At 34.0% G+C, this 15,712-nt stretch overlaps 3 protein-coding genes across 6 annotated transcripts; all 3 read left to right on the top strand.

Moving 5' to 3' along the window:
* Positions 1-12: 12 nt before the first annotated feature.
* On the top strand, positions 13-456 carry LOC127565934 (uncharacterized). Its single transcript, XM_052006876.1, has 2 exons — positions 13-318; positions 372-456. The coding sequence occupies exons 1-2, from the start codon at positions 74-76 to the stop codon at positions 454-456; spliced, it is 330 nt and encodes a 109-aa protein (XP_051862836.1). The 5' UTR covers positions 13-73.
* Positions 457-1,873: 1,417 nt separating this feature from the next.
* Positions 1,874-15,695, top strand: LOC117573568 (short-chain dehydrogenase/reductase family 16C member 6-like). Its single transcript, XM_052006871.1, has 6 exons — positions 1,874-1,895; positions 14,588-14,743; positions 14,832-15,008; positions 15,075-15,147; positions 15,206-15,512; positions 15,565-15,695. The coding sequence occupies exons 2-6, from the start codon at positions 14,675-14,677 to the stop codon at positions 15,668-15,670; spliced, it is 732 nt and encodes a 243-aa protein (XP_051862831.1). The 5' UTR covers positions 1,874-1,895; positions 14,588-14,674; the 3' UTR covers positions 15,671-15,695.
* LOC117575563 (estradiol 17-beta-dehydrogenase 11-like) lies at positions 2,762-13,600 on the top strand. Of its 4 annotated transcripts, none has more exons than XM_034259825.2 (6): positions 2,762-2,992; positions 3,100-3,255; positions 3,318-3,494; positions 3,563-3,635; positions 3,723-4,029; positions 11,553-11,868. In XM_034259825.2, exons 1-6 carry the CDS (start codon positions 2,834-2,836, stop codon positions 11,656-11,658), a joined length of 978 nt encoding a protein of 325 aa, XP_034115716.2. In that variant the 5' UTR covers positions 2,762-2,833; the 3' UTR covers positions 11,659-11,868. The 4 variants fall into 4 exon arrangements, with proteins under 4 accessions (XP_034115716.2, XP_051862829.1, XP_034115715.1 ...); XM_052006869.1 differs by lacking the exon at positions 11,553-11,868 and adding an exon at positions 4,083-4,422; XM_034259824.2 differs by lacking the exons at positions 2,762-2,992; positions 3,100-3,255; positions 3,318-3,494; positions 3,563-3,635; positions 3,723-4,029 and adding exons at positions 8,268-8,513; positions 8,876-9,031; positions 9,094-9,270; positions 9,340-9,412; positions 11,184-11,490 and having other exon boundaries at positions 11,553-11,855.
* Positions 15,696-15,712: the final 17 nt, after the last annotated feature.

Consider the following 15,712-nt stretch of genomic DNA (forward strand, 5'->3'; position numbering starts at 1 on the left):
GTGGGAGGTATGTGAAGGTATATAGTATTACCTTTGCCCTTACACTGCATCGAAATTTGGTGCCACCGGACATATGAAGGCGTTGCGAATGGAACTAACTCTAGAAAAACAGCATAACAACCACGTCACCACAGTAATGTCATCGTTTCTGGACACCAACGATGAGATTTCTCAGATGGATAACGCAATTAAGACGAATCGAGTGTATCCCTTGATTAAAGGGAAAGAGGCAGCTAATCGCATAGTTCGGGGAATGCTCGCTGGGGAAAGGGAAATAAAACTTCCATATTTTGTCGATACCTTACTTCGCATTTTGAAGTAAGTCTTGAATGGCTAAGAATAGTATTGGAATAATTTAAAATTGTTTCCAGCTTACTTCCTATCAAATGGCAGGAGGGGCTGCTTCTCATAACTACCTCTAAAATATTTCTTAAATTTAAAAAAGACTTCACTTGAATGTTTGACTTCCAAAACTGTTTTTTTTTTTTTGCTGAAATACACTAATAAACTCGTTAAATGTCTGCTAATTTGACATTTAATTAAACGAATAACTCAAAATTCTTTTAGTTTTATTTTAATATATTTAAGCTGTCATAAACATTACAGCCGATTTATTGTATGACCATTTGTAGTAATTAATATTTTGTTGATAATTGATTTGGGAAAGTTTTCCCCCAAGCAAAAATAGTTCGTAAGATTTGTAATTAATCCTGGTGATATGATAAATTTATTTATTAACAAGTAAGAAAGCTACAGTCGAGTGTGCTCGACTGTGAGATACCCGCTACCCATTTTGAATAAAAGCAATATATTTTACGGTATTATTCTCAAACCATACCAATTATACTACAAAAATACTAAAAATATATTTTGGGGTATTATTATAAAAAATATACCAAATATACTAAAAATACTAAAAATATAACAAATGGTATATTTGATATATCGATATAGCACAGCATTCAAAATATACCATAGACGGCACAATATACCAGATTGTCATCTAAAGCAACTAAGACCCCTAGTAAGTAGGCTTGTTTGCCCTTACAAAAGTATTTCTTTAATAATTTCAAAAATTTGTATCTGATCGCAATCAAATTTTCAGGAATCATAACTACTATAGTAATTATTATATATACCAAAATAAATTTGAAACAAACTTGATCTGCGTGCAAACATAACAAATGCTGTTGGAAAAAATTATAGCTCTATCTCTTATAGTCTCTGAGATCCAGTGTTTCATACGGACAGACGGACAGACACACAGACGTACAGACGGACACGGACATGGCCGAGCGGCTGTTGACGCTGATCAAGAATATATATACTTTTTGGGGTCTGAGATGCCTCCTTCTACCTGTTACATACATTTCCTGCCGGCACAAAGTTATAATACCCTTCTACCCTATGGGTAGCGGGTATAAAAATGCAACTCCAAAAATCTCCACACGAGAATCTTCGCCTACAAAATTGTTACTTAAAAGCGATTCCCATGTTATTTCTATTATTCTTGTTATCTTCTTATTTTATGTTAAAATTGGTAAACTATTGTTGTTGTTCATTATCAAAAAACACTAGTAAATACGTTTGAATAGTTTGTATTATAAAAAAAAATAAAAGAACGAGTTTGTTTTAAAAGAGAAGACGAGAAGTATGACAATTTGCTATATAATGTGACCCGCAAACCCGCGGTCAACACACAAACTTCGCAAGAAATCGTGGAAAGTTTTAAAAATATATATTACTGCTAATGCATAGAAAATGGAGATAATTAATATGTTGCAATGTTGCTTGTTCTGTCTACTCCACTGCTACTATTAGCCGCAATGTTAACCAAAATTTGTAAATGTTTCATTTACAAATCCACCAAAAGCATCGTTGGTGAGGTGGCTGTGGTAAGAATGCGAAATTGCTTTGGTCGTGAATCTAATAAATCAACACTGCAATCCGCTGGCCGTTAACCTGCTTGACAATAGCCAATATTGCCGACGGCTGCAAAGGCACCACCCCCTTGATCTCCCCTTTAGGCCACCAAAGAGTGGTAGTAAGCACAATTCTTGTAAATATCTCCTACATGTAAAATTTTCTGTCATTCTCTTCGTCATACAATTTACTTATTATCTTTAGATAGATAGATTGTAAATAAATAAAGAATATACAAATAAAATGAAAAAAAAAATTGTGGTATTTGTTATCATCATTTAAAACCAATTTGCGTTCTTATAATTGTTTTTAACAAGTCTGTGACACTTTAAAGACTGATCATAATCATTACCATTATTATTATGGATCACTACAGAGATTTCACCTGCTTCATCCAAACTTATTAACATAACATAACGATTGCTTTTTCTTCACTCCTCTGCACTATTAGCGTATAGTCTACTACTATGGTAATTAAAATTCCGCAAAATTTGTATTCGCAAATTCATTAAGAAAATCTTTACAATCTCTATTTTGGTAGGCTTAACAATTAATTTGTATACATTAATTAAATGTAGCAGGTATCTAATACTCGAGTATATTTGAAGCTAATTTATTAATTTATTCTTATGCATGATTTAAATGATTAATAAAATGTAGCAGGTATCTAAAACTCTTATGCTTGATTTCAATTATTAAATAAAGATCTTAGTAATAACAAATTAATTGAATGTGGCCTACTAATTAAAATCCAGTTTCTAATTGTTCTGGAACGTGTTTGAACACAGCTCCATTTAAGCCAAAGGGCGAAGCAATTCGTATCACAGTTTAGCGCAATTCGATTCATTCGACGTTTACCTGTCGCGCCACACACACATAGATTGGAAAATAAAATAAAAAAAAACTTAAAATGGAGATCCAAAATCAGTTGATTAAACTATTGGCTACATTGCTGGTAATTGTGTTTGCTCTATCTACTCCGGTGTTACTATTAGCCGTAATGTTATCAAAAATAGGCGAATTTTTCAAATATAAATCCCCCAAGAGTATCATCGGTGAGGTGGCTGTGGTAAGTACTTAATTGTTTTGAAAATTATAATATTGGTATTAATAATGAATTGATTATTTAAAATAGAACTGTGTACTATAGTTGCTGTATTATTATTTATATTACAGGTGACCGGGGCTGCTCATGGACTAGGTCGGGCTATAGCGTTGGAACTGGCCGAACTCGGATGCCATATAGCCGTGGTAGATATTGACATAAAGGGCGCCGAGGAAACCGTAGAAAAAATTCACCAGATTTCCAGAGTAAAAGCAAAAGCTTATAAGGTAATTAGACCCATTTAATTGGATAAGAAAATTAAGTGTAATTAAATTGATTTATATTCAAGGTGAATGTAACCAGTTTTACTGAAATAGCTGATCTTAATGCTAAAGTTACACGAGACTTTGGTATGGTTACAATTCTTATTAATAATGCGGGTGTTCTGCTGCTGCGTAATCCTTTAGATCCTGCACCGGAGGATGTGCAACGAATGATTGATGTTAATTTAACTTCGCACTTTTGGGTGAGTCATATGATTGATACAAGTTTTGTATTTTGGTCAACTAATTAGATGCTTTTCAATAAATGTAGACGAAGATTGTGTTTCTGCCTACAATGAAGAGGTTGCGAAAGGGGAACATTGTTACCATCAGTTCAGCGTCGAGTAAGTGTTGCTTAATCGGTATATGTTTAATTTACAGAGCTTTTTTTTTTTTTTAATTATTTCTGTGTTGAATTGTAATAAATCCAGGTCTATTACCCTTTGCCTATCATACCACTTACACTGCAACCAAATTTGGTGCTACCGGCCATATGAAGGCATTGCAATTGGAATTAGCTGTAGAGAAACAGCATGACATCCATGTCACCACGGTAATGCCAATGTTTCTGGACACCAACGATGAGGTGTCTGAACTTGCCTACATTAGCAAGGTAAATCGACTGTATCCCTTGATTAGAGGAGAAACGGTAGCTCGTCGGATAGTTAAGGGAATGCTCGCTGGGGAGAGGGAAATAAAGATTCCATTCATAGTGGATATTTTGCATCGTATTTTGAAGTAAGTTGTGAATGTTTGATAATGATATTGGAATTAATTTAAATTATTTGCAGCTTACTTCCTCTCAACTGGCAGGAGAGACTGGTTCTCTTATTTGCCTCTAATATGTTTCTGTCGTATAAAGAAATCAGCTTGAATGCTAAGATCCCCAAACAGTGATTTGACAATTTAATTTTGGATTGGATAATAATGTTGATCAATTATTTTTAATTCCTGGTATCTAAGAGTCGAGCGTATTCGATGGTAATTTTTATTGTTTTTTTTTTTATTGTGATATAGAATTTTTTGTACAATAATTATAACAAGTAAGAAAGCTACAGTCGAGTGTGCTCGACTGTGAGATACCCGCTACCCATTTTGAATAAAAGCAAAATATTGCGGTTTTATACCAAAAATGATACAAAAATATTAAAAATATTCTAAATGGTATATTTCGTATATCGATAAATTACCTCATTGAAAATATACCATAGACTGCACAATATACCAGATTGTCAGCCAAAGCAACTAAGACCCCTAGTATATAGGCGTTTTTTCCCATACAAAGGTATTTCTTTAATAACTTCCACAATTTTTATCTGATCGCAACCAAATTTTCAGGAATCATAAATACTATTGTTATTATTGTATATACCAAAATGCTTTAAAATTACGTTTGTTATTCGATTTTTTTTTTTATTTGCGAGGGCAGAAGTGGGCGTGGCAAAAATTTGAAACAAACGTGATATGCGTGCAAACATAACAAATGCTATCGGAAAAAAATTATAGCTCCGTCTCTTATAGTCTCTGAGATCCAGTGTTTCATACGGACAGACGGACAGATACACAGACAGACAGACGGACATGACTAGATCGTCTCGGGTATTGATGCTGATCAACAATATATATAATTCATAGGGTCGGAGATGCCTCCTTCTACCAGTTACATACATTTCCTGCCGGCACAAAGTTATAATACCCTTCTACCCTATGGGTAGCGGGTATAAAAATGACCTGCAGCATAAACGCCATTGACTTTTAAAATAATTATATATTTTAATACATTTGTGTTATAAACAAAGTACCTATCAACATCTATCGTGTATGCTCTACCTTTAACTTTAGACTTGCTCTGAGTTAATATGAATCATCTTATGAAAATTTGTGCTAAGCGCAGTAGAGGTAAGTGCTATAATGTATCGGCATTCGAGTCTTAAGTGTTGCGTGATTAACACATACTTTCAGCTACAGAAAGAATTAAAAAACTTTTAGCTGTGTTACTTTGAATATAGAGAGAGATTTGTTTATTATATTGTTGACTGCATTGCTGATAATTATGCTAGTTTTATTTAGTCCGCTGCTACTAATATTTATAATTTTATTAAAAATCTGGGAATGTATCATTTGCAAACCCACTAAGAGCATCGCAAATGATGTGGCTGTGGTAAGTACCCAATTGTTTTGAAAATTATAAACTATATACATAACTTTATTGTACTTATGTTCATATTATTTATCATGAATTGTTGTTAATCGTATTTGGAAAAATAATATGAAATGCAAAGTTTATGTGGTACGGACTTTGTACAACTAATATACGGCACGCAACTGAAGTAATTTTTTTCATAATAAATACTTGGCAAATTTTTTCATTTTATATTTTATAGGTGACCGGGGCTGCAGGTGGATTAGGTCGGGCTATAGCACTTGAACTTGCCAAACGCGGTTGTCATATAGCCGTGGTGGATGTTAACATAGAAGGCGCTGAAGAAACTGTTAGACAAATTCACGATATATCCAAAGTAAAAGCTAAAGCCTATAAGGTAATTAGAAGACACAAATTTTACGAGTGTTGATATTAATTAATTTGATTTGCGTTCAAGGTAAATGTTACGAGTTTTGCTGAAATAACTGATCTTCAGAAAAGTGTTGAGCATGATCTTGGTTTGGTTACGATTCTCATCAACAATGCGGGTATTCTGTTGCACCGTAAAAAGGTTTACGGATCCCGCTCCAGAAGATGTGCAAAGGATGATCGACGTCAATTTGACATCACACTTTTGGGTGAATTTTTTGTTTGTACAAGTACACATATATTGGCCTAATAATTAAATATACATATCATATACAGACGAAATTTGCTTTTTTGCCCACAATGAAGAAATTGCGAAAGGGAAACATTGTTACCATCAGTTCAGTGGGAGGTAAGTATTTTTAACATGAGAAGACTTTTTTTAAGTTAACGTAGACTTGTATTATGTGAAGGTATATTACCACTGCCATTTAATACTGCTTACACTGCATCGAAATTTGGTGCCACCGGCCATATGAAGGCGTTGCGAATGGAATTAGCCCTAGAAAAACAGCATAACATCCACGTCACCACGGTAATGCCATCGTTTCTGGACACCAATGATGAGATTTCTCAGATGGTTCACGCAATTAAAGCGGATCGTGTGTATCCCTTGATTAAAGGGAAAGAGGCAGCTAATCGCATAGTTCGGGGAATGCTCGCTGGGGAAAGGGAAATAAAACTTCCCCATTTTGTCGATACCTTTCATCGCATTTTGAAGTAAGTCGGGAATGGGTGAGAATGGCATTGGAATAATTTGAAATTGTTTCCAAATTACTTCCGATCAATTGGCAGGAGGGACTGATTCTCATAACTACCTCTAAAATATTTCTTAAATTTAAAAAAAACTTCACTTAAATGCTTGATTTCCCAACTGTTTTTGTTTGTTTGTCTGCTAATTTGACATTTAATCGAATTACTCAAAATTCTATTAGTTTTGTTTTAAAGATGTCGAAGTTGTACACTCAATGGTAGGTGCTTAAGAATAATTGGATGTCTCACATAATGGCTAAATAGCTAAACAGGCAGCATGTACAGAGAATACAAAAAAATGCAACCCCAAAAATCTCCACACGAGAATCCTCGCTTAAAATATTGTTACTTAAAAGCTATTCCTATGTTATTCATATTTATTCGTGTTACTATTTTTTGTAAATTTACAAATCCACCAAAAGCATCGTTGGTGAGGTAGCTGTGGTAAGAATTTTAAATTGCTTTGGTCGTGAATCTAATAAATCATTAAATTAGTGTTTATGAAATCTTACGCAGTAAACCAAAAAATAAAAACTTGTTATAACACAAATTTGTTTTTTATCATCATTTAAAACAAATTTGCGTTCTCACAATATTTTTAACAAGCGCAGAGATTTCACCTGCTTCATCCAAACTTATTAACATAGAAATTGCTTTTTCTTTTATGAAATGAAGAAACTGCGAAAAGGAAACATTGTTACCATCAGTTTAGCTTCATGTAAGTGTTCTTCGATCAGAATGTTTTTGCAATTTGCATTAACTTTCCATTGATCAATGTAGATCTCTGCCCCATGGCCTATAATACCGCTTACACTGCGAGTAAATTTGGTTCAACCGGTCATATGAAAACTCTTCGCTTGGAGCTAGATTTGGATAAATAGCACAACATAATGTAACCCAGCAACACCAACAAGGAGATGATTGAGATTATCCATGCTTATGCGGGACATAAACTGATTCCCGTGATTAAATGAAATGTGTAAATTTAAATAATGTGCTGTATATTGTTTATGCCTGGCAAAACATGTAGTAAACAAGTGAGTAGAAATGTATGTCTGAGAGTAATCGACAATTTGCGCTATTGATTAAGTTTAATATAAACAAGTTCATATTGTGTTTCTCGTAGTCTTAAATGCTACAGGGTGATATGAATAGCTTCAACTACTCAAATTCTGGTTTTGTGCTATTTCAGATTATGAGAAGTCTAAGTGTATTAAGTTTTCGTTAGTGATGCTTGAAAGATAAAGATTGGTCATAATTCTATTTACGTTGTCCACTGTCAATTATTTTTACAATTCCCACTCCTCTGCACTATTAGCGTATAGCCTACTACTATAGTAATTAAAATTTCGCAAATTTTTATTCGCAAATTCATTAAGAAAATCTTTACAATCTCTATTTTGATACGCTTAACAATTAATTTGTATACATCAATTAAATGTAGCTGGTATATAATACTCGAGTATACGTGAAGCTAATTTTTTAATTTATTCTTATCCATGATTTAAATGATTAAATGAAGAATTTAGTAATAACAAATTAATTTAATGAGACCAACTAACTAAAATCAAGTTTCTAATTGTTCTAGAAAGTGTTTGAACACATCTCGATTTAAGCCAATGATCAATGTAATTCGCATCAGAGTTTAGCGCGATTCGATTCATTCGAAGATTAACTGTCGCGCGATCAACACATAGTTCGGAAAATAAATAAAAAAGTTTTGCTGATTTTGTTCTTGATGATGGAGATTCAAAATCAGTTGATTAAACTATTGACTACATTGCTGATAATTGGTTTTGCTCTATCTACTCCGGTGTTACTATTAGCCGTAATGTTATCAAAAATCGGCGAATGTTTCAAATATAAATCCCCCAAGAGTATCATCGGCGAGGTGGCTGTGGTAAGTGTTTAATTGTTTTGAAAATTATAATATTGGTATTAATAATGAATTGATTATTAAAAATCTATCTATAATGAGGTATCGTTTGGAACTGTTTACTATTGTAATATAGTTCTAAGTATTAAAGTATGTATTAATACATACATATTTATAAATATGCAAGCGAAGTGCCTACAGCGATTAAAAAACCCATATATTGATATAGCGATTGATTTAATAGGAAGATAGGGCCGAAGCTTACGAGGGCACATAGACAAGATTATTTTCTTTATAGGGAAATTAGTTTGAGATTCGTCATCATTAATTTCTATGAATTCACATTAATCTAGTTGCTATATTATTATTTATATAATATATTACAGGTGACTGGGGCTGCTCATGGACTAGGTCGGGCTATAGCATTGGAACTGGCCGGAATCGGATGCCATGTAGCCGTAGTAGATATTGACATAAATGGCGCCAAGGAAACCGTAGAAAAAATTCACCAGATTTCCAGAGTAAAAGCAAAAGCTTATAAGGTAATTAGAGATATTTAACTTGATAAGAAAACTAAGTGTAATTAAATTGATTTATATTCAAGGTGAATGTAACCAGTTTTACTGAAATAACTGATCTTAATGCTAAAGTTACACGAGATCTTGGTATGGTTACAATTCTAATCAATAATGCGGGTATTCTGCTGCTGCGTAATCGTTTAGATCCTGCACCGGAGGATGTGCAACGAATGATAGACGTCAATTTGACATCGCACTTTTGGGTAAGTCAAATGATTGATACAAGTTTTGTATTTTTGGTCAAGTAATTAGATACTTTTTAATACATGTAGACGAAGACTGTGTTTCTGCCCACAATGAAGAGGTTGCGAAAGGGAAACATTGTTACAATCAGTTCAGCAGCGAGTAAGTGTTGCTTAATCGGTATATGTTTAATTTCAAGAGCTTTTTATACCCGCCACCCATAGGGTAGAAGGGTATTATAACTTTGTGCCGGCAGGAAATGTATGTAACAGGTAGAAGGAGGCATCTCCGACCCTATATATATTCTTGATCAGCATCAATAGCCGAGACGGTATAGCCATGTCCGTCTGTCCGTATGAACACCTAGATCTCAGAGACTATAAGAGATAGAGCTATAATTTTTTTCTTCGAGAGTATTTGTTATGTTTGCACGCAGATCATGTTTATTTCAAATTCACTCCCGCTCCTGCAAATCAATAATAACAAGAGTAATATTAAAGCTAGACGTGCCAATTTTGGTATATACAATAACAACAATGGTGTGACAATTTGTGATTCCTGAAAATTTGGTTGCGATCAGATAAAAATTGTTTAAGTTATTAAAGAAATAGTTTTGTATGAGCAAAAACGCCTTCTATGCAAGTGTTGTATGTATGCGTATACGTATATACATGCTCGCCTCTATATTTGTATCTGTATGCATAGAGGCACTGCGCTATCTCTATTGGTAGAGTGCAAGCATATTCGTGTTGTGGTACTCGGGGAACTCGGGTTCGAGCCCGCTCGGGGTACAAACTTTTTTTTTTTTTTTAATCGTATTTACAACAATTATAAATAAAAATTGTGGATTTTATTAAAGAAATACTTTTGTATGGGCAAAACCGCCTGCTATGTATGTATTGTATGTATGCGTATACGTATATATGTACATGCTCGTCTATATTAGTATCTGTATGCATAAGCAATGCGATAGCTCAGGTGGTAGAGTGCAAGCCGAGCATGTTGTGGTTCGAGCCCGCTCGAGGTAAAAACTTTTTTTTTTTAACCACCCGGTCGGTGGTGCTCGAGTTCAAATCCCGATCGAGAATACATGCATATTTATTTTTAATATTTTGAGATTATTACCGTAGTATTTTGATTTTATTAAAAATGCGTAGCCGGTATCTCACAGTCGATCACACTCGACTGTAGCTTTCTTGCTTGTTATACCCGCTACCCATAGGGTAGAAGGGTATTATAACTTTGTGCCGGCAGGAAATGTATGTAACAGGTAGAAGGAGGCATCTCCGACCCTATAAAGTATATACATTCTTGATCAGCATCAATAGCCGAGACGATCTAGTCATGTCCGTCTGTCCGTCTTTGTGTCTGTCCGTCTGTCCGTATGAACACGTAGACTCAGAGACTATAAGAGATAGAGCTATAATTTTTTTTCGACAGCATTTGTTATTTTTGCACGCAGATCAAGTTTGTTTCAAATTTTTGCCACGCCCACTTCCGCCCCCGCAAATCAAAAAAATCGAATAACAAGTGTAATTTTAAAGCTAGAGCTACGAATTTTGGTATATACAATAATTACTGTAGTGGTTATGATTCCTGAAAATTTGGTTGGCGATCAGATAAAAATTGTGGAAGTTATTAAAGAAATACTTTTGTATGGGCAAAAACGCCTACTTACTAGGGGTCTGAGTTGCTTTGGCCGACAATCTGGCACATTGTGCCGTTTATGGTATATTTTGAATGGTGTACTATATCGATATACCAAACATGCCATTTGGTATATTTTTAGTATTTTCGGTATATTTTGAAAATGATACCGCAATATTTTGCCTTTATTAAAAATGGGTAGCGGGTATCTCACAGTCGAGCACACTCGACTGTAACTTTCTTACTTGTTTTTAATTATTTTTGTGTTAAATTGCAATAAATCCAGGTCTATTACCCTTTGCCTATCATACCACTTACACTGCAACCAAATTTGGTGCTACCGGCCATATGAAGGCATTGCAATTGGAATTAGCTGTAGAGAAGCAACATGACATCCATGTCACCACGGTAATGCCAATGATTCTGGACACCAACGATGAGATGTCTGACCTTGCCAACATTAGCAAGATGAATCAACTGTATCCCCTGATTAAAGGACAAACGGCAGCTCGTCGGATAGTTAAAGGAATGCTCGCTGGAGAGAGGGAAATAAAGATTCCACTCATATTGGATATTTTGTATCGCATTTTGAAGTAAGTTGTGAATGTTTGATAATGATATTAGAATTAATTAATTAATTTAAAATTATTTGCAGCTTACTTCCTCTCAGCTGGCAGGAGAGACTGATTCTCATATCTGCCTCTAATAAGTTTCTATCGTATAAAGAAATCAGCTTGAATGCTAAGATCCCCAAACAGTGATTTGACAATTTAATTTTGGATTGGATTTCAGTGCAAGTCGCATAAAAATGTGGATTAATTATTTTTAATTCCGGGTATCTAAGCGTCGAGCATATTCGATGGCAATTTTTTTGTTTATCGTGATATTATGCGATTTTTTTTACAATAATTATAAAAATGACCTGCACCATAAACGCCATTGACTTCTAAAATAATTAAATGTTTGAATTCATTTGTGTTATAAAAAAAGTAGCTATCTAAAGATATCGTGTTGTGCTCTACTATTACCTTTAGACTTGCTCTGAGTTAATATGAATCATTTTATGAAAATTTGTGCTAAGCACAGTAGAGGTAAGTGCTATAATGTATCGGCATTCGAGTCTTAAGTGTTGCGTGATTAACACATACTTTCAGCTACAGAAAGAATTAAAAAACTTTTAGCTGTGTTACTTTGAATATGGAGAGAGATTTGTTTATTATATTGTTGACTGCATTGCTGATAATTATGCTAGTTTTATTTAGTCCGCTGCTACTAATATTCATAATTTTATCAAAAATCTGGGAATGTATCATTTGCAAACCCACTAAGAGCATCGCAAATGAGGTGGCTGTGGTAAGTACCCACTTGTTTGGAAAATTATAAACTATATTCAAAAACTTAATTGTACTTATGTTCATATTATTTATCACGAATTGTTGTTAATCGTTTTTGGAAAAATAATATGAAATTAAAAGTTTGTATGTTACGGTATGAACTTTGTACAACTAAAACACGGCACGAAATTGTAGTAATTTTTTTCATAATAAATACTTGGCAAATTTTTTCATTTTATATTTTAAAGGTGACTGGGGCTGCAGGTGGATTAGGTCGGGCTATAGCACTGGAACTTGCCAAACGCGGTTGTCATATAGCCGTGGTGGATGTTAACATAAAAGGCGCTGAAGAAACTGTTAAACAAATTCACGAAATATTCAAAGTAAAAGCTAAAGCTTATAAGGTAATTAGAAGACTCCAATTTGATAAGAAATTAAATTAATTAATTTGATTTGCGTTCAAGGTAAATGTTACGAGTTTTGCTGAAATTACTGATCTTAAGGCAAATGTTGAGCAAGATCTTGGTTCGGTTACTATTCTCATCAACAATGCGGGTATTCTGTTGCACAGTAAACCTTTAGATCCCGCTCCAGAAGATGTGCAAAGGATGATCGACGTCAATTTGACATCACACTTTTGGGTGAGTTGAATGTTTGTACAAGTATGTATTGGCCTAATAATTAAATATATATACATATCATATGTTATACAGACGAAATTTGCTTTTCTGTCCACAATGAAGAAATTGCGAAAGGGAAACATTGTTACCATCAGTTCAGTGGGAGGTAAGTATTTTTCACATGAGAAGACTTTTTTAAAGTTAACGTAGACTTGTATTATGTGAAGGTCTAGTACCCTTGCCCTTTAATACTGCTTACACTGCATCAAAATTTGGTGCCACCGGCCATATGAAGGCGTTGCGAATGGAACTAGCTCTGGAAAAACAGCATAACATCCACGTCACCACGGTAATGCCATCGTTTCTGGACACTAACGATGAGATTTCTCAGATGGTTCACGTAATTAAGGCGAATCGAGTGTATCCCTTGATTAAAGGGAAAGAGGCAGCTAATCGCATAGTTCGGGGAATGCTCGCTGGGGAAAGGGAAATAAAACTTCCATATTTTGTCGATACCTTACATCGCATTTTGAAGTAAGTCGAGAATTCCTGAGAATGGCATTGGAATAATTTGAAATTTTTTTTACAGCTTACTTCCTATCAAATGGCAGGAGGAACTGCTTCTCTTAACTACCTCAAAAATATTTCTTAAATTTAAAAAAAACTTCGCGTAGTACATATATTTGAATATTTGACTTCCAAAACTGTGCTTTTTTTTGCTAGAAACACTAATAAACTCATTTGCAATCAAACGAATTACTCAGAATTCTATTAGATGATATGATAAATGCTTTTTTTTTTAAATGACTTAAAAGTACATAAAGATGTCGAAGTTGTACACCCAATGGTAGGTGCTGGCTCAATAGCTAAACAGCAGCCTTTATTAATTATTAATTTCTTTGCTAATAGATTTATAGAAGTTTTTATAATTTGATAGATTAAAAACATTTATTTTATATCATAAATTTTTTTTTTAATTTCGGTGTAGAAATGTTGTAAATTATAAATTAAAAAAAAATTTCAATTAATCTAGACACATTTCTTTGCAATACCAGAAAATGCTTCATAGACGATTTTGGTTGTGTCTACATGCGGAAAAACAATTTGAATAGTAGTTTTAAAACGAGTTTGTGTTAACGAAGTTCGTTGTAAACGTTCACCGAGAGTATTCATATCGTTATCTAGCATGGTTCACACGATATTAAACTGTCGCGCAGTCAACATAACATTTTCGCAAGAAATCGCAGAGAAAAATAATCAATTATTTTTTAAAGAGTTTTTGCTGCTGTTGCTTAGAAAATGGAAACCGTTAATATGCTGATTAAACTATTGAGCACTTTAGGTGTAATTCTGATTGTTCTGTCTACTCCGCTACTTTTATTAGTTGCAATCTTAACCAAAATTTGTGGATGTTTTATTTGCAAATCCACCAAAAGCATCGTTGGTGAGGTGGCTGTGGTAAGTACAGAAATGTTAAGAAAGCTTCAATTAAGTTTATTTCGAGTGAATTGCTTAGATTTGTATATATAATAAATCGTGAAATTATTGTTCATATAAAATAATGCTGCAAAGAAAAATTCTTGTGAGATTGAAATGTAAAGATGTAAAAATGTTCAGTAAAGAATAATTTAAAGGCCATTGAAGTTACTTTCTAGTTTATCTTTCAAGATAAAAAAATTAATTTTAAAAGATATGAAAGATTTGAAGTTATTTTATTGTAATCCCAAATAATGAAGGTCACCGGGGCTGCTCATGGATTAGGTCGTGCTTTAGCACTTGAACTTGCCAAACTTGGTTGCCATATAGCCGTGGTTGATGTTAACATGGAAGGCGCCGAGGAAACCGTTAGAAAAATTCACGAGATATCCAAAGTAAAAGCCAAAGCTTATAAGGTAAATATTGCAGTCCAATTCAATGTAAATTATTAATAATTTAGTTTATTTTTTTTTTTTTTTTAATTTAATTTGATTTTTAATTAAGGTGAATGTTACCAGTTTTGCTGAAGTATCTGATCTTGAGGCGAATGTTGTACGAGATCTTGGTTCGGTTACAATTCTTATTAACAATGCAGGCGTAATTTTGTTGCGCAATCCTTTAGATCCTGCACCGGATGATGTGCAACGAATGATTAATGTTAATTTGACTTCGCACTTTTGGGTGAGTCAAATAATTCGTAACGAGTAATTGTTGGCTCTATAACAAAATTTTCATTAACGTTTACAGACGAAGGCTGCGTTTCTGCCCACTATGAAGAGATTACGCAAAGGACATATAGTAACCATAAGCTCAGCGATGAGTAATATTACAATGCTTTGTTTTCAAATGACTTTTGTGATAACTTTCATTTTCTGCAGGTCTATTTCCTTTGGCTTACAATACTGCTTATACGGCAAGCAAATGTGGTGCAACCGGTCATATGAAGACTCTGCGCTTGGAATTAGCTCTGGAGAAACAGAATGACATCCATGTCACAACGGTATTGCCATCGTTCTTGGACACTAACGATGAGGTCTCTAAACTTGGCTATGCTATTAAGGTGAATCGAGTTTATCCCTTGATTAAAGGGAAATCGGCAGCTCGTCGCATAGTTCGGGGAATGCTCGCTGGAGAAAGGGAAATCAAACTTCCATATATTGTAGATATATTATATCGAATTTGGAAGTAAGTTGAAAATGGTTAATAAGGATACTAGATTAATTTTAATTGTTTGCAGCTTACTTCCCCTCAACTGGCAGGAGAGACTGTTTCTTTTGGTCACATCCAAAATCTTTCGATCATTCTGTGAGATGCAAGAAGAGTCGATGATACTTGGTGTATAATATTATAATAACATATTGGGATTGGTGAGATATTAATATCGA

Source organism: Drosophila albomicans, chromosome 2R, assembly GCF_009650485.2.
Source record: "Drosophila albomicans strain 15112-1751.03 chromosome 2R, ASM965048v2, whole genome shotgun sequence".
NCBI lineage: Eukaryota > Metazoa > Arthropoda > Insecta > Diptera > Drosophilidae > Drosophila > Drosophila albomicans.